The sequence below is a fragment of the Hevea brasiliensis genome, chromosome 5 (genome assembly GCF_030052815.1).
Source record: "Hevea brasiliensis isolate MT/VB/25A 57/8 chromosome 5, ASM3005281v1, whole genome shotgun sequence".
In the NCBI taxonomy this organism is placed as follows: domain Eukaryota; kingdom Viridiplantae; phylum Streptophyta; class Magnoliopsida; order Malpighiales; family Euphorbiaceae; genus Hevea; species Hevea brasiliensis.
This window is the reverse complement of record NC_079497.1, coordinates 14,060,234-14,079,493: the sequence shown is the minus strand read 5'-3', so window position 1 is coordinate 14,079,493 and position 19,260 is coordinate 14,060,234. Positions and strand designations below refer to the sequence as shown.

Sequence of the window (19,260 nt, the reverse complement as noted above, 5' to 3'; positions counted from 1 at the left end):
ATATCTATAATTTCTAGGCCTGTTCATGGGTCTGCAGACCTAAAGTTTGATTTTTCGAAGATATCATGAGAAGCTTCTAAGTGTAGAGGCTAGTTATCAGTAACAAATTAACACTTATAAGAGTTCAAGGGAAAAAAAATCCTAAACAAGTATCAAATATAATATATTAGCAAAAACTTAGTAGATACAATAAGATTAACGAAATACCAGAGATGCTCCCCCCTCCACTTCATCCACAAGCAGAGGCCATTTATCAGTAACAATAAGTTCCTTGAAAGTTGGAGTTGGGTTAATGCTGCCCCTTCCCTTCAAACAAAGTTAGATGAGATATAGGCAAACACAACCATCAGTAACTAGATCATCATAAAAAACAGCAACTAATGAAGAAATCTTTGCCATCGCATTTCTCAGAGAATACCCTATCAGCACTACATAGCAGCAAATGCTAAAGAACCCAGACTCCATGAGTTTGATATTAAAATGCTGAAAGAATGCCCTCCTGGAAACTTTAGTCTGAACTTACTTCTTTGCCACAGAATATTGCTAGCTTTTTAAATTTTGAAACAAAATGTTGTTGTTCCACGTGTAAATATGCAAATATAGACATGCCAACTTAAATGATATTGAGAGGTTGCAGCCGCATAGCAAATTCATTCCGAAGATGAAGAAAAAGCTCTAGTTGATGACCGGCCATCTTAATTTTATCGAATATTGAGCAGAGAAAGGAACAAGCAAGTTAATGATGGCAAGAAAATACTGTGTAAACAAACATCGATGTCATTGAATATTGGAGCAGGGATAAAGAAAACAACTATACTCTTCCATCTTCTTGTTATTTTACTGATGAATGAATGAGTAGGTTTTTGTTTACTCTTCTTGGATAGCCCTTCAGAACAAGAGATTGTACCCCGCAAACCCCTTTCTTGGCCAGTTTAATTGATACAAGCAGACACTGGCCCAAATGATGAGAAAAAACACAATAGTATGTAAATAGCAGACTAGATTGGAATTATCAAATTTTGACAAGTCCCGGCCCTGGGGTTATATCACAAAATTTAATCATACATACGGGACCAGTGGATTACAAAGTAATCAAACAAGTGATAAGTAATGTAAAATCACACTTTATATAAGTTCCAAACATATATGCAAACTTTTAAAACTTACAAATAAAAACACTAACCTGAAGATGGATTTGCAAAAGGCTTTCCGTGTTTTCGGCACAAGGTGGCCCAAGTAACATGCTGGAAAACATCAGATTTCCTGCACAACACTACAAATTTGGTACACCTACCTAGTTCCTTTGCAATTGGCACCTAAAAGCTTTGACAACAGCTTCCCTGCCTTCTCAACAATAACTCAATAACAGGCAAGCATCTATCTGCTCATTTTCTGTTACAAACTAATGAAAAGCCTTCATTTCCATGAAATAAAATCAATGGACTGAAGTGATATGCCACCAAGATAAAAATTCTTTAACTGCTGATTATACAACCCAATTCACCTTCCATTGAAGTTGGGATGCATACAAGCTGAAAACCTGAAGATGGAAAAGTTTCCAAATAATGGACTGTACTGAAACTATTGAAACCTCAAGTGATATGCAAACATTTAAAGCTTACAAATAACAATACTAACCTGAAGATGGACTTGCAAAAGGCTTTCCATGTTTTCAGCACAAAATGGCCCAAGTAACATGGTGGAAAACATCAGAATTCCTGCACAGGAACCACAAATTTGCACATCTACTGAGTTCTTTTGCAACTGGCACCTGAACGCTTTGACAGCTTTCCTGTCTTCTCAACAATGCCTCATTAACGGCCAAGCATCTATCTCCGTATTTCGTGTTTCAAATTGATGAAAAGCCTTCATTTCCATGTACTGAAATCAATGGACTGAAGTGATATACAACCAGCATAAAACTCCTTTAATGCTGGTTACACTACCCAATTCACCTTCCATTCAGGCTGGGATGTATACAAGCCGAAACCCCTGTGTTCCAGCCAGGAAATTTCTGTATTTCCATCGCATGAAGAGTATAAACAATTGGTGCTGTAGTCAAGCACCCCAAAACAAAACAATTGCAAGGGCATGATAGACTTACCAATCTTACTAATGATAGCAAACACAAGCCACATAAGAATTTCTATACATGAATGCTTCATCATTTTCAAAAGCCCGAAAATTTGATGCCTCATTTTCTATCCCTTGCTCTATCTCTCAGGTCGAAAGGATGCTACTCAGCTCTAAATCAAAATGTTTCTCCAGTCTCCACTTCACTTTCATGAATTCTATACTTCGCTGCTAAATTATGAATGCAAGATTTCCAAACTTGATTCTTAATTATGAGCTCTATATCAGCAAAGTTCTCACAATCATCATACCATCTATTCTAATGAAATACCTGAAAACCAGTCAATAATCTGATATTTATCTTCTAAAATAAGTTGAGGATTCACACAGGCATGTCCTTCAGATGTGGTCAATCCATATTGTAACAAACGTTTCTTAATGACATTAACAGGAGCAATAATCTCAGTGACGATTTCACAGCAGGAGCTGGAATCTGGCAAAAGAGCAAGAGTCATAGCTGTCTCAGAATTAATGTATTCTTTTGCACGATTTTGAAATTCATGAAAGGAATCTCGCAATTCCTGTGGAAGGTCTGGCTCTGCAACGTGCTTAGATAAGATAAATTCCTCACACTTTGCTGTTTTTTGCTTTCATTTCATGTATCCATATTCTACGTGCGTGAAATTGGCTCAAAATAGAGCTACTATCAGCTAAATGCTAGATTTCTGACTCTTTGACCTTCCTCAAACCATGAGCCAGCCATTTCTTCCCAATTCTGATTGTCCCAGCATTCCAAGCCTCAAGTTTTTGCGAAGCAAATATCTTGACTTTCTCTTCAACTTGTGAAAAGCCGTTATAGCAGCACTGTCTTTCATAAGTCGTCTAACCAAATTGCCTAGAAAGCGAATTGCTTGATGTCCTGCAGAAGGTACTATTTCTTTTCACCAGAAACATTTAACAGCAAAGAATTCTGAAAGTAACCCACAACAACAGACTTGAAACCAAGAGCAACATCTTTGGATCCAGCTACTGCAAAAAAAACAACTCATTCATGAAGCGACGACAATGAATTCTTGGACCAAAATTATCCACGGCCATTGTTTTAAGATCATTGACCTTAAGCTATCTCCTAAACCAGCTGCACAGCTTGGAATTGAAATGCTCTCCCTCAAGATGACAACCTGAATTAAGAGCTTCATATTTCATTAAAAGTCTGTAAAATTCATGGTCAAATGCATTAAGGTGTATGTTCATTAGTATAGGAGACAACACTCCCTCTTGTGAAAGACCATGGCCTTTTGGGTAACCCCCAAACTCCATGTTGAGTACCTAGGCAGAAGACAAGCCTTGAATCATACCCAGCTTTTTACTTATAATTAATGTAAACCACCAACCAGAATTAGAGATCCCTTTGCTGTATTTTAATGCTGAATGGTGCCCCCTTCTGCTTCAAGCCTTCAACAACGATAATATCTTAGAAAAGTAGGGCTTATAAACAACTTCCAAAACTATTCTCATCGCTTCTAGAACAACCTTCAACTTCAGTTTAGGAAGGACAATGATTTCTTTTTTTACATCCCCAGTTGAAAGAGAGAAAGTATTTGCACTGATATCAAAACTCCCACTAGAACAGATTGTCATTAACCAATGCTCTATATCAACGCTAGAGTTAAGCCTAATACAATTGTAAGCATCTTGAAAGGTTTCTGGATTTGCAATCATTCTCATCATTAGATCATGAACTACCCATTCAAATATTGCACCTTCACCCTCTTCTTTATGTGGAGTTCAAGAGACCACTTGAGCTCCATTCTGCTTGGGTCTTCTGTCATTAAGATTGGAAGATTCCTCAAGAGGAAAACCTAAATTTTTTTGCCAGTGTTGTTGTTATGGTGCCCATATCGATACTATCATTAACTTCTGTAAGAGTAGAATAATTTGTGCAAGTTTGCAATCTTCCTGTTGCCAGATATAAAGACTACAATGTACTAAAGAAATCGTAGATTTATGAAGACCAATGATGACAAAAAAGATTTGAAGCCAATTCAGATCCCTCCATTTTCCATGTAAGTGTTACATAACACTGACCAAGAATCCCATTAATGAAATAGTGGATTTGTGAAGTGATGCTTTAGTGAAACTTTTCAAAGCCAAATAAATCATCAACAAGAGATAATTTGAACCTATAAGGAATTGAAACAATTCGTCTCACTTCCATTACTTTTATATCCAAACCATCAGAACAACTCTTTACAAAAAGAAAAAAAAAAAAAAAAAACCTATTAAAATACATGAAACTGGGGAGCCTGGGTGCTACTTACATATCCCAGCCTCTGATGCTAAGTTTGCCCTTTGCTTTTTTAGAATAATGTTATGCAGCTTGGTCTTTGTCCAAAAGGGGATTTTCCTGGATTAGTAAACATTTGAAGGTTAATGGGCTCAAACAGGTGTTACTTTTCCTAATCCTAAACCATGAGGCAAGAACCAAGGTAATGATATGACAAGATGCCGCAATTTTCACAACCAATCATGTCGTAATAGAGGCGCAGAATGTCGTTGTATACAGCAGACTTGGTACCTGGCAGGCGTGAAGTGGCGCTGTTCATCGTTGCATGTGAGTTGCGTAGGAGTCGGTTTCCAGAGAAGTGGTGGAGGCGATGTTTCTCGCTGCTGTGGAGTCTCCCATGGGCACTAAGCAGATAAAAGGGCGAAGAGAGTTCAGCGGAGGTGAGAGAGGCGCGGGATTGAGGTGGGTGCAATGCATATAACTTGAGAAAGCGGCGAAAGTGAATTCCATTGAGAAAAATCTTTAGTTCCACGTATGACTTCAGGGATATCTAACATCGGATCAACTCCTTTCTCCTAGCAGCTGGTCATTGAATCCTTATTGGGTTTGATGATGATTTTGATGATAGAGTAATTTGTGCATTGCCTTTTTGAGGGCGTTAGTATGGCTTATAATTCAATAAATTTATTTATAATTAAAAAATTATGGCTTGGCTTCATTTAATTTATAGGTTAAGAAATTATTTTAAAATAAATAAAAATTTTAAGTAAGATTTATTTATTTATTTTAAAATTATATTATTAATAAATAAAATATTATATTATCTTATTATTTTTTAAAATATCAATATTATTTTTATCTTAACAATCACAATTTTAATGATATGTTTTTTAAAGTATTTTTAAATAATTTTTATGGAAAATTTAAATTATTTAAAAATTAATTTTAAATAATTTTATTAAATAATTAATTTTTTATTTTTAAATTAACTTATAAACGGCCAAGTCAAACACCATATTAGTCATTTTGAGTATTATATAGGACAAAGCAGGAGATTACCTATTTTGTTTAATTGTTGAATAATTGATGATAATTGATGATAGTTAATTTATATTAAGTATTTGGTAAATTTATATTAAGTATTTGGTAAAATTATATTTAGTTTTTGTTGTTAATATATGAAATGACTAATAAGGGTATATATTATATAATTTATTTTATTATTAAAATAAATATAAAATTATAAAATTTATTATATTATTTATTTTATTATTAAATTAAATATACAATTATCATATTAATATATTATATCATTTATTATATTATTAAAATAAAAATATAATTATTAATTTATTATATTATTTATTTTATTATTGAAATAAGAAAATAATTAAATTATTTTAAAAAATAAATAATTTTAAAAATATAAATAAAATAATAAAGTAATTATTATTGTTGATAGATATAAATAAATATTTTATATTTTATGTTATTAATAAAAAATATTTTAACAAATGTGAAATGTGTTAATTAAAATGTTAAAATTATAAATGAAAAATATAAAAATATTAATAATATTAATTTTTTAAATTAAATAACAAAGGATAATATGATCAAAATAAAAAATACAATCAAATCAGCTATCTGCTGATGAGAAACAATTCTAAAAATATAACTGATACAAACTGCAACTGATGGACTATCAGATTTAATTTTTTAAACTTATCAAATACTCTATCAGTTGCACCCAACAGGTGAACCAAACACCCTTTAAAAACTCTAGTCTACTATAGGGGTGTGCAAACAATCGGTTCGGTTCCGAACCGAACCGAACCGACAAAACAGAAAATCGAAAATCAAAATTTTTAAAAATCGAACCGAACCGATTGATAAGAGAAAATCAAACCGAATCGAACCGATAAATGTCGGTTCGGTTCGGTTTTAAACCGATCAAACCGAAATTTATAAAATTTCATATTTTTAACATTAAATCTAAATAATAAAAACATAAAAACAAAAAAAAATCTTAAGGTTCGGTTTTCTTTGATTTCGATTCGATTCGTTTCGGTTCGATTCAATTTGATTCAATTTTTTTTATTTCCTATATATATTAATAATTTCGGTTTGGTTCGGTTTTTTTTTTATTTTTTTATGAAAATAACCGAATCGAATCGATTAACCGAAATTATCAAAATTATAAACCGAACCGAACCGATTAAATTTTAAAACCAAACCGATTGAACCGAATTAATCGGTTCGGTTCAGTTTTTCGATTTAAACCGAAAACTGCTCTCCCCTAGTCTACTATCTCCATCCATTTAATATTTAAATTTATTATAAATCTAATTAATATTTATTTTAAATTACTTAAATTCAATTCAAATTTAATTGTTATTACTTGAACAATATTTGAATTTATTTATCAATTTATATTTTAACTAATAATATATACTTTTATTAATAATTTATATTTGATATCTTTTTAATTATAATTCTCTAAAAATATATATAATTCAATTATCTGATGTATATTAAGTAGTAATATTTTTAAATTATTTCAATAACTCAATTTTTTTTATCATAGACTTTATATGTATAATTTTTTTATTATTTAGGATTTAATAATTATGATTTCTGTTAATAAAAAAGTAAATGGAATTAAAGTTACAAAAGTTTTTTTTCAAGTAATGATATGTTTAATCATTATGGTTGTCATTTTCTTAAAAATATGCAAGCCATTTATATAATAAATTTCTTTGCAATATTTTAAATGTTTTTTTAAATTGCATATATTTTAATTATACTTTTCTATTTTAATTTATATAAAATTTTGGCAAATTAAAAGATTATAAATTTTTTATATTTTTTTAAATTTTTATGCATGTTATAAAAGCTATCATTTAGGTCCATCTAATAGCTTGTAAACTGCTGCCATATCTTTTCAGAAGTGCCACGATTTCTGGACTACAGCTGCAATGCCTGAGGGAAAAGCAATCATCCCTAATTTTTCTTTTTGGTTTGTTTTCCATGGCACTAGCCAAATATCCACTCCATTTTTTTTTATTCTCTATTTTCAAATAAAAAAAAATATTGTAACAAAAAATTTATTAAGCCATCATTTTGTATCATTATAAAAAAGAGTTTAGATGAATAGCAAATTACTTCTTTGTATAATATAGCATATTTACATTTATTATTTTACAAAATTATTTTTCTTTAATTTTTATTCTATTCTTCTAATTTGCATGCATTATTTTTGTTCTCTTGATAAATTATTGTTTTATATAATTTTTTTTTCATTTAAATTAAGTAAAATATTTTTTTTTTTTACTCACTAACTCAATTTCTTGACTTCACCCTGACTTGAATAAGAACTCCCCAAGAATTTAAATCCTCCATGTTGACAAGAATAGTGTCACAACCTTGACTAGATAGTAGGAAAAGTGACTCTCATTCAATCCAACAAGCTACATTTGTCTCATATACATGTGAGAAAAGAGAAAGAAATGGAGGCGGGAAAACAATAACTAAAATTGACTTCAACAGCCACTCAGCACCTAAAAATAACTAATTAAGACTGAAATCTGCTATTACAAAAGCAGTCAGAATTAGTTAACTAAAATAAATAACTTTATCAGTACTGAATGCTAACTCTTCATTCCTTTGAATCTTGCACCACCTGATAAATAGCTATCTTCAGAAATGTAAAATCAATGCACAAGGAATACTATTGAACCAGACTGTTAAACTAGTCGTGCTTTTAGTGTAAGTTATTATTATAATAAGCACGCAAATCTAAGTCACACAGCATAATCACACAGTATTGAAAATATAAGAAGAATAACACAGAATTTAACGTGGTTCAATCGTACGTCCACAGGCAAGACAAGAAAAAAAATTTTACTAAGATGAAAAGAACGTGTTTACCGAATATCTTACAATCAATTAGAATTCTTAAACTCTAACCTCAGCGTATTTCCCGAATATCTTACAACTTTATTGTAGAAAGAGATGATTCTCATTGATTTCAATTAATCTGTACATGGGTATTTATATACAATTGATTCCTATAATTGTGTTATACTAATTAGGAAGAAATCCTAAATAAGAAATCCTAAATAGGAATACAGAATACAAAATATACACAGAAATAATATAATGATTGACTTTCCATAACACTCCCCCTCAAGTTGGAGCATAGATGTTAATCATGCCCAACTTGTTACAAATGTAGTCAATCCTAGCTCCATTCAGAGCTTTTGTGAAAATATCTCCTAACTGCTCTCCAGTTTTGATGTCCTGTTGAGATGATCTGTTGTTGAATCTTTTCACGAACAAAGTGACAATCAATCTCAATATGTTTGGTCCGCTCATGAAATACCGGATTAGAAGCAATATGGAGAGCAGCTTGATTATCACACCACAATTTCGCAGGCTGGGGGGTCTTAAAACCTGTCTCATCTAGTAATTGAAATATCCACATTACCTCACATACTGATTGTGCCATGGCTCTGTATTCGGATTCAGCACTAAATCGAGAAACTACACTCTGCTTCTTGCTTTTCCAAGACACCAAATTTCCTCCAACAAAAATGCAATATCCAGTAGTTGACCTCCTATCAACCTTAGATCCAGCCCAGTCGGCATCTGAAAAACATTCAACATTCAAATGCCCATGATTACCATATAACAAACCTCTTCCTGGAGCTCCCTTGGATAGCACAAGATTTGTCCCAAGGCTTCCCAATGAGCAACGGTTGGGAAGACATAAACCGACTTACCACACTAACGGCATAAGCAATGTCGGGGAGTGTGATAAAGCGATTCAATTTTCCTACCAATCTCCTGTATCTCTCTAGATCTTCAAACAACTCACTATCCCCTGCTAACATTTGTAAATTTGGAGTCATTGGTGCACTACAAGGCTTAGCACCTAATTTTCCTGTCTCTGTCAATAGATCGATGACATATTTTCTTTGAGACAAGAAAATACCCTTCTTACTTCTCATAACTTCAATACCCAAAAAATACTTTAATAATCCCAAGTCTTTGGTGCAACTGGGTTTGGAGGAAGGTTTTAAGAGATGAAATACTGCAGAGTCACTCCCGGTGATGATAATGTCATCCACATAGACTACTGGGAGAATTAGACCACCTCAGTTGCTTATAAAATCTTGAGTGATCACACTTACTCTTTTGCATACCAAATTCTGTCTTGCTTCATTGAATCTCCCAAACCAGGCCCTAGGACTTTGTTTCAAGCCATAAAGAGACTTCCGAAGCCTACAAACTTTACCCAACTCCCCCTGAGCAACAAACCCAGGTGGTTGCTCCATATACACCTCCTCCTGAAGATCACCATGAAGGAAAGCATTCTTGATATCCAATTGGTGCAGGGCCAATCATATGTAGTGCTAAAGAGATAAACAAGCGACAGTAAGTTTAGCTACGGGAGAAAAAGTGTCGAGTAATCAACCCCATATGTCCGAGCATATCCTTTTGCTACAAGGCGTGCTTTTAACCTAGCCACAGAACCATCAGGGATTTACCTTTCGTAAATACCCATTTGCAACCAATAGCTTTCTTACCGGTGGGCAAAGGCAACGATTGCCATGTACCATTAGCATCTAAAGCCTCCATTTCCTCTTTCATAGCGACACACGGCCCGGGATGAGACGGTGCCTCACCAATGATATTAGGGATAGGAGCGAGTCTAAAGAAGTAACAAAACCGAGAACAATAAGATAATTGATTATAAGAAACAAAAGAAGAGATAGGTTAAGTACATGAAAGTTTACATTTACGAAGAGCAATGGGTAAATCTAGATCGGAATCATGATCGTATGAGTGCAGGATCTCCCAACGAAGTAGCTGGTGGAGGATCCAGTCGGTAATCTCAATCTCTGGAATAAACATGAACAACGGGAGGCCGAGTAGGTCTAGAGACGGAAGAAGCAGTGTGAGAGAGGACTAGACATTGGTTGGACAGTATATATTAAGATATCATCCTCCTCCCCCTGACTCTCATACACAGATGATTGAGAAAAAAATGGAGTGGACTCAAAAAATGTGACATCTGCAGAAACAAGATAACGATTAAGAGTAGGAGAGAAAGCAATGTATCCTTTTTGAATCCGGGAGTACCCAAGGAAGACACATTTGAGAGACTTTGGATCCAATTTAGTAACCTGCGGACGAACATCACGTACAAAATAAGTACAACCAAAAATACGGGGTTCAACAGGAAACAAATATTTTGTAGGGAACAAAGCAGTATAAGGAATATCCCCATTAAGGACAGAAGACGGCATACGATTGATCAAAAAACATGCCGTAGAAACTGCATCCGCCCAAAAGTGTTTAGGAACTTTCATATGAAAAAGAAGAGCACGAGTTACCTCAAGAAGATGCCGATTTTTTCTTTCGGCCACGCCATTTTGGGATGGGGTATCCACACAGGAAGACTGATGAAGAATGCCATTTTGTGTCATGTAAGACTGAAATTGTCTTTGAAAAATATTCTTTAGCATTGTCACTTCTTAATATGCGCACAGAAATATTAAATTGAGTTTTGATTTCATTACAAAAGGCACAAAAGATAGAAAACAACTCAGAACGATTCTTCATTAAATATAACCAAGTAACACGAGAGTAATCATCAACAAAAGTAACAAAATAACGAAATCCAGTTTTAGAAGTATGCAGAACAAGGACCCCAAACATCGAATGAACTAACTCAAAAGGGGATGAAGCCCGTTTATTGACTCTAGACACGAAGGCAAACGATGATGTTTTGCAAACCGACGACTCACATTCTAGTCTTGATAAAGATCAAATCGAGGACACAACTTCTTCTTGGTAGAAAAATATGTATTACCAAATCTACAATGTGCTTCAAGAGGTGTTACGTTACTGGAGCAAACAAGCGACCGCGGTACATGATTTTCGAATGTAGAGACCACGACTCACGTCCTCTACCAATAATCGCCGTCGTAAGATCACGAAACAAACAATGATCGAAAAAAGGAAATAGAACAATTTAAGGTGCGAGTAAGTTTACTAACAGAAAGTATATTAAAAGAGAAATTTGGTAGACACAAAGCAGATGACAAAGAAATTGTGAAGTCGGATTCGCGATTCGAACCCATGACACAAGAAGTAGAACCATCACTAAAGTAATGAGAGGAAGTGGGATTAGACTAAAAGCGGATAGAAGACTAGAATTACTGTCATGTGATCTGTTGCACGAATCAATAACCCATTTGGATGAGGAAGACACAAGGCATGTAGTGGATTTACGACTCGTGATCGCGATGATAGGGGCTGGTAGGCTTTAGAGATGCACGATCTTTGGGAAAAGCGTGCAAAATCCTCTGCAGATACCAAAGCAGTTTTCTCGGAGGAAGATCTTGTAGAATCCTCTGCCGCCATATTTGCCATATGTGATCGCGATTTTTCCTCTGAAGTTGCGGACAATTATATTTTGTATGGCGGTGCTCATGACAATAATAACAAATGACTCCTCTTGAGTCTGATTAGAACTAGCCTCTCCATTCTGATTACTTACATTGCTGTAATTCCTCCTCTACTTCCTCTTCTATTACCACTGTTGTCCATTTGGATTACGGCTAATAAGAGCACTCTTGTGTTTGTGAAGATTGGGTACTCTGCACGAAGGACCCGTGTGAATGTTTCATGCAAAGAGGAAATCTCGAGCGGAAAGAATCGAGATTTAGCGATCTCATACTCTGAAGGAAGGCACCAAGAAAACTCATATGACCAGTTGCTCCGTTGGGCTGCTGAACTTTCACATCAGAACTAAAAGGCAACAATACATTAAGTTCCTCATATACCCGTTTAAAATCCATAAAATAAGCCGTGAGAGACTTATTCTCTTTCTCAGCACGGTAGAATGCCTTACAAACATCATAAATACGGGAGATATTCCCTTTACCAGAATACAGAAAATCTAAGTAATCCATCAATTCCTTAACAAATTCACAGTGATTAATTAAACTAATTACCTCACTTTGTGAATCGAAGTCATTTGCAAAAACAACCGAGCATCCTCCCTTAGCCAAGTTTGTTGTGTATCATCAGTAGGTGGATCTTTAGTAAGGTGATCATCCTTATCAATGCTACGCAAATAGACCCTAACAGTCTTACTCCACTCCAGGTAATTCGAACCATTAAGTTTGTGTTCCGTGATCTTAGTCATCATCGGAATCACATCAGAAATAACATTCTTATTGTCTGCCATTTGTTGAGACAAAGAAAACTAACCGAAACGCTAATCCAAAGTCTTGTGACAACAAAATAATCCAAAATCACAAATCAAGTAAATACGAAATAGGATCGAGAGCCAAACCTCGAAGCCCTTTAATGGTGTCTTGGATCGAGCAACAAGACACACGGTGGTGGAATGAGGGGATTGAGGCGACGGCAATATTGATCGGTCGAAGCGGCGGTCGTGGCCAAGGTCTCTCCTAAGCGGTGGTGAGAACAAATAGTCACCCTAGATGGCTGCTCACGATACCATGTAGAAAGAGATGATTCTCATTGATTTCAATTAATCACACATGGGTATTTATATACAATTGATTCCTATAATTGTGTTATACTAATTAGGAAGAAATCCTAAATAAGAAATCCTAAATAGGAATACAGAATACAAAATATACACAGAAATAATATAATGATTGACTTTCCATAACATTTATCATAAATGGTATCACCACATATCTTACTTTTTATACAATCGTATCGCAACGCGAAACTTTCAGGTTGAATAACAATTTGAATCCATTAAAAAATATATCTAAATTTCAAGCCACAAAAATAACCGTTGTCTTGCCTAGCTTGTGTGGGTATATTTTGGGCCTTCGAAACATTTACTTGAGAAATAAATTATTGATAAGATAATGAAAGACGAATACATGATTTTGGAATTGTTAGGTCAATTAAGAATCCATCTGTAAGTTCTGTGCCGGTTCCAGGTCACGTCAGGTGTCACCAGAATCTTCAAACCTTTCAGTTTATTGCTACATGATTCTCCTGCTCCATAGAACTCCTATGGGCTTTTGCTGCAATTCAAGAAAAACTCATGAATAATCCACAAGACTCCCAAGTGAAAAAACAGGAAGTAGCACAGAAAAAGGAAGAGAGATTGTGAGAAATTACCAGGGCTTAAGATTATGCATTTTCTTATAGACTTCACAGCAGTTAGATTATCTGGACCTGAAACAACAAATGTTTATTCAGCCACATGCACAATATTGAATTAGTTTCCATCAATCATATCCATGAATTCCATTCATCACGACATCACCTTGAATGTTCACATCTTTTTCTGAGCTCATCTCAGTCACAGTTGAGGAAAATTCTGATATGACTTGATCAACGGCCATGTTACCATCCTTAGATTCCTGTGAGGACCTGTACGCATTACAGGTCACAAGATATCACATGAAAAGAAAATTTGATACTAGTATGCGGAAGAGTATAATCACAAATATCTGATTATAGAACATGACAAAAGAGAAAATACCCTGAAACAGCGTCTGTAGAAGCACCCAAGATTGGCTGGCAAGGACAACCTATCCCTTCAAAGCCAAGATCTAGATCAACTAACAATTCCGAGAAGAAGTTAGCTCCAAATGCATCTAAATTAGGCAAATCTATGTCAAAAATATTTCCTTCCTTGTCAGACTCAGACGTTGATATCTCATCAATAATTGGGTTATCCAAGTTTGCAGTCTCATCAGAACCATCAAAATCGAGTCTTCCTTTCCCTCTTACTCAGCCTCTTGAAGGTTGTCTTGACAGGTGAGACTGAAGAAATGCAATGGTTTCTCTCCATGGCGTATGCCACATGTTTGCACGGGCTCACAATGACTCTTTCTGATGTAATCACAGTGCAATTGATAGGAGACTCTTGAGGAGTATTGTTATTACTGCAGTGAGCAGAGGAAGAGATACCAACTGGAGAAACAGATTTATCATTGTAAGAGGAAACTGCTTGCGGTGGTGTTCTGGGGCCAGTTGAATTAGCTGGAGAGGAAAACGATGGTTGATTGAACAAACTCTTAGCAACACTAGATCCTTGAACTATTGGACCACTAGTTGTGCAGATATAATGTGATGAACCAGTTGCAGGCAAACGAGCTGTTTCTTTTGTAGTGGTTGCTGCATAATCAGGTTGAGAAATTTCTTGAGTAGTTGCTGCTTCCTCAGATTGATTATATGTACCTAAACAGGAAATGCATAAAAAACAATCAAAATTTCCGAGAAGAAATTTAAAAGGCTGTGAATTAGACACATAAGTTATAACTAAACTCCAAATAACGTTTGCCTTTATTAGGTGTTTTCATGGATGTTAACATGCAACGAGATTTCTTAGCAGCTGGAGCGGCTTCTACAGCAACCCTTGAACCCTGTCTCTTCCTCGTTAATGGGCAATTTGTGACTGATGAAGATAGATTACCATTCTCCTTAATGACATTGGAGGGCACGGTGACCGGCATAATAGTTGGTGAAGTGTACATAGAACATCCTAAAGAGAGCATCAATAGAGAGCATTACTAACGTGTTAAGTCCACAAAAAAGACAGGAAAGAAAGTTTACCCAAAGCTCTCATAATCTGCCAAAATAGATAAAATTTACAATATTTATACGGATTTGTACTGCATGAGGCATTGCTCCTGCATTTCGTGCCCTCCACTACCACTGTAGACCTTGCAATATATTTCAATCAAGTTGCACCGCAAATTTTTATCATCAAGTCATAATTCGAGCGCATAAAACCATATCTAAAGTTCAAACCACATCATAATTAGCCAACTTTCTGGACATCTGTTATTGTTTATCTTCATTTTGTGTATTTAATTTCCTTGCAGCATTAAGAGAGAAGAAGGCATACAAGAATCTCTAGGAAAACAAAATTATTGATCTATGACTTTGAGTTTATTGTATTAATAACTATGCAACTTCAAATTGATAGTTGAACAAACATTTGTGTACCCATATTCGTCACAATTACCATGAAATGTTAAATTCCTAAAAAAAATCCATTCACCCGATAATCCCCTCTTCCAGAGGCATTAGAGCCCAGCTATGCCTAGAGGAGTGGGGCTTGCTGCATCATGTTATTTTTATAAATCCATCCTGACAAACCAATTAATTTCTTGATCATACGCACATTTGTCATTCACATATACATCATTTTGTGGTATGGACTTGTATCAAACAATTACAGAACCACATCTTATTTCAATCGCTGAGACTAATTTCCAGGCAGATTTCAACTAATTATGTTAGCATATACATGAGGAGGGCTTGTGGGTTTCACCTGCTGGAGATCCATCACTGAGGCCTAGTTGAGGAACCACAGCCGCAGGTTTTGTTGTAGAGTTCTTGACCATGGTTGCAGGTGCAATTCCACTAGCATTATAAGCATTCATTACTTCTTGCATGCCCTGTAGAAGGGTCTGGACCCTGAATCTTTCTTGCTCCAAACGGAACCTTTCCTGATCCACCATCACCTTCTGCTCCTTTAAGCAGATATATTCATTCAACATAGCCCCCAAACTCAACAAACTCTTGGGTGCCTAAAAATTAAAAACACAGATTTTCAAAATCTCAATCCAGAAGGGGAGAAAAAGCATATATGAGGTGAAAGGCCTAGTGAGTACCTCTTGAACTGGGGATTTGGAGATGAGAGAAGATGCCTCGCTCCTGAATACAGAGCGTGTTTCGGAGAAGTTGTTATGGGAGAGATATCGATCCACGATAAATGCAATTTGCATCGGCGTCACTTTTCCCTTCCCTAAGGATTGGGTTGCTTTCGCTTTGGTTTGCTTCCCCATTTCTGCAATTGCAAGCTTGTGGTTGATATAGCTGAAAATTAAGAATAGCAGAGAAAAGAAAAAGGAAGGTGTAGAGAAGTGGATGAAAAATGAGACGTTACCTAAAGAAGAGAGGGACGCTGAGGAGTGAAAACGGCGGGAGTTTTGAAATTTTAGCAGTTTAGCGGTTAGTTTGGCTAAATTGCATTCACATTTGATTTTTTTTTTATTTAAAAAAAAAATTGATTTCTTATTTATTTATTTTTTTAAGATATCAATTTTTATTATTTGAGAGAAAAGATTACTATTTAATATTTATGTTTTAATAAAATTAATTTTTTTTATTTTAAAAATACATAGTCTTTACATTTTTATTCTATTCATATTTAAAAATATTAGCGGTTAGTTTGGTTATATCACATTTACATTCTGTCACTTGCCCTCACCCTCGGGAAACTTTAATGCTTTTACGCAACTTGATTTCTTATTATTTCAAAAAAAATATATAATTTTATTAAGTTTTAAGTTATAAGAATTTTAAATTTATATAAATTTTAAAATTAAATTAAATAATAAAAAATATAATTATAAAATATTATAAATAATAAAAGATAATTTAGATAAAGTTAATGTTTCCCTCCCTTTATACATTTATATATTATATAAATATAAATATATAAATGTGTTGAAATTTATTTATTTATCAATGGTTGAAATAAAATTATAATTAATTAAAAAAGATTTAGTAACAACTAATTACATAAAGATGGAGGGAACACCTTTTTAAAAATTATTATTATAAATATAATTGTTATCAGAGGATATATGCACATATTCTCTCTCTAGTCTTAGAGACAAAATTTTCACTTTTTTTTTTTTTTTTTGTTCTTTTACCACTTTTGTTGGCAGTTAGAGGTTTCCTCTACCCCTTTTAAGTAGGTAGGATCGTTCACTGGATGGATTAATCCCATCGAACCAATCGATCCAAACTGAAAATTCGGTTGCACTAATAATAATCGGTTGGTTTGAATATTTAATTTAAACTAGCTTTTCTACAATTGCGTTACACGTTGTTATTCTCATGATTTAATTTTTTATATATAATTTTTTGTAAACTTTTTTACATTATACAATATCATCATAATATTATAAATATTATATTCCAATATTTATAATTAAATATTAATTTTAATGCTATTTTAATTAATTATATTGATAAAATATTAATTGATTTAAAATTATTTTTGTTGGATCATATTTTTATGAAACTTATATGTTATATATAATAATAACATAATTATAAACTTAAATGTAATATAAAAATAAATTAAAATAAATTAATAAAAAATACAAATTAACTCATTGAATTAAATTTATTCAAACTTTATTACTTTACTTTGAAAAAAATTTAATTTACCTATATTATATTTTTTTATAATTTAAAATAATATTAATTTACATAATAAGGTTGCATAATTAAATTAATATGAATTTATTTATAAATTAAAAGATAGAATAATTTTTAAAATGTATTATATAGTTTAGTGCAGTATCATTATAAAATTTTCATTTTCATTATACTGATATCTTAAAATTTTATATTATAATATTATTTAATACAAATAATTTTAAAACATATTTAATATATTTAATAAGTATTTTTATTTTTAAAATTATAGATTATATTATATATATTATAAATACATTATTGATTAAAATATAAATATAAATTTAATCATAAATTTCAATTAATTTATATTAATTATATAATTAATACTATTAAGCCGTCAATTTTTTTCTTGTTTTCCTTTTTGTATTTTCCTTTCATTTTTATTATTTTAGAAATATAAAAATAACAACTTAAAATTAATATTAAAAAGAGCATATCTTTTCATATAAATAAAATCAAAAACATAATTGGGCTTTGTTATAATCTTATGGTTAAAATCAATAACCTAATTAAGATTGACTAATAAATTAAAAATAAAAAATATGTTCATGAACATTAGGATATTAACAAATTAAAATTAAATTACATTTACATTAAATAGACTTAAAAAAATTAAAATCTCATACAATCATATACAAAATATACTTTTTTTGTATAAAAATGATATTACTCATCCCAAATAGTATACAATACATCAATATTAAAAATAAAAAAAATTAATTTATCTTAATCTATATAAATATTATTGAATCTATCATTGAATTTTTAAGGATATTAATTTCATTTGATATTAATAATAATAACAAAATCCTAGTGATCATATTTATATGCAACTACAGTCACAAGAATAAAACATGTGACATAAAAAAACCTAAAAAATTAAATACTTATAAATAGAGTTTGTTCATTAGAGAAAAAGATGACAAAAATGTAGTGAATAAAGAAAAAAATTCATATTATAAGTCAAAATTAAGTAAGCTTAAATCTTATTATATAAAAATAGAGTATATAAATGTAAAAGTCTTCAATTACTAATTAAAAAAAAAACTATAGATTTATAACAAATAAAATATTATCATTGAATATGATTACAATTTTTTATCTATAGATATCAATACAAATTTTTTATTTGATTAAATAGATAATTTTTATTAATAGCTTTATAAATATGCTAATTAAATAGTTATTTTTAATAGTAATTTTATAATTTAATATTATAAATTTATAAATATTTAAAATAATTAAAAATAAATTAATATAAGTAAAATTCGGTATTTAATGTATTAGTGATAGAAACACTATTAATAAAGGTAATTAGTGATGAAATTTCATAACTAAATCTATAAAATAAAATTATTATTTATTAAAAAATATCCCTGTATAATAAATTAAAAAATTACCTATTGTGACTATTTTTATTATTATTTCTTTTTCTTTTAATTATGTAATATTTTTATTTAATTTAATATATATATATATATATATATATATATATATATATATACTTAAAATAGAATTTTAGTAGAAAAGAATTTCTTTTCGTTTCTCAACGATTTTATAGTTTGATTAATTTTTAAAATTTTTTAATATCATAAATAATATAAAGA

The 19,260-nt window shown here is 32.1% G+C and overlaps 2 protein-coding genes and 1 pseudogene across 2 annotated transcripts; all 3 read right to left on the bottom strand.

The window, feature by feature from the left end:
* Positions 1-216: 216 nt before the first annotated feature.
* On the bottom strand, positions 217-11,791 carry LOC110642353 (nuclear intron maturase 4, mitochondrial-like; annotated as a pseudogene).
* A 1,290-nt stretch (positions 11,792-13,081) lies between these two features.
* LOC110642357 (uncharacterized) lies at positions 13,082-14,143 on the bottom strand (the record flags this gene model as incomplete). The annotated part of the gene is made up of 4 exons (XM_021794366.2): positions 13,082-13,443; positions 13,541-13,597; positions 13,689-13,795; positions 13,908-14,143. Coding segments are annotated over 4 exons (453 nt in total), but the record flags the coding sequence as incomplete, so codon positions are not given.
* Position 14,144: 1 nt separating this feature from the next.
* LOC131180079 (uncharacterized) lies at positions 14,145-16,286 on the bottom strand (the record flags this gene model as incomplete). Its single annotated transcript, XM_058147684.1, has 4 exons — positions 16,051-16,286; positions 15,708-15,966; positions 14,712-14,912; positions 14,145-14,608 (listed from the first exon to the last, which is right to left on the bottom strand). Coding segments are annotated over exons 1-4 (1,098 nt in total), but the record flags the coding sequence as incomplete, so codon positions are not given.
* Positions 16,287-19,260: the final 2,974 nt, after the last annotated feature.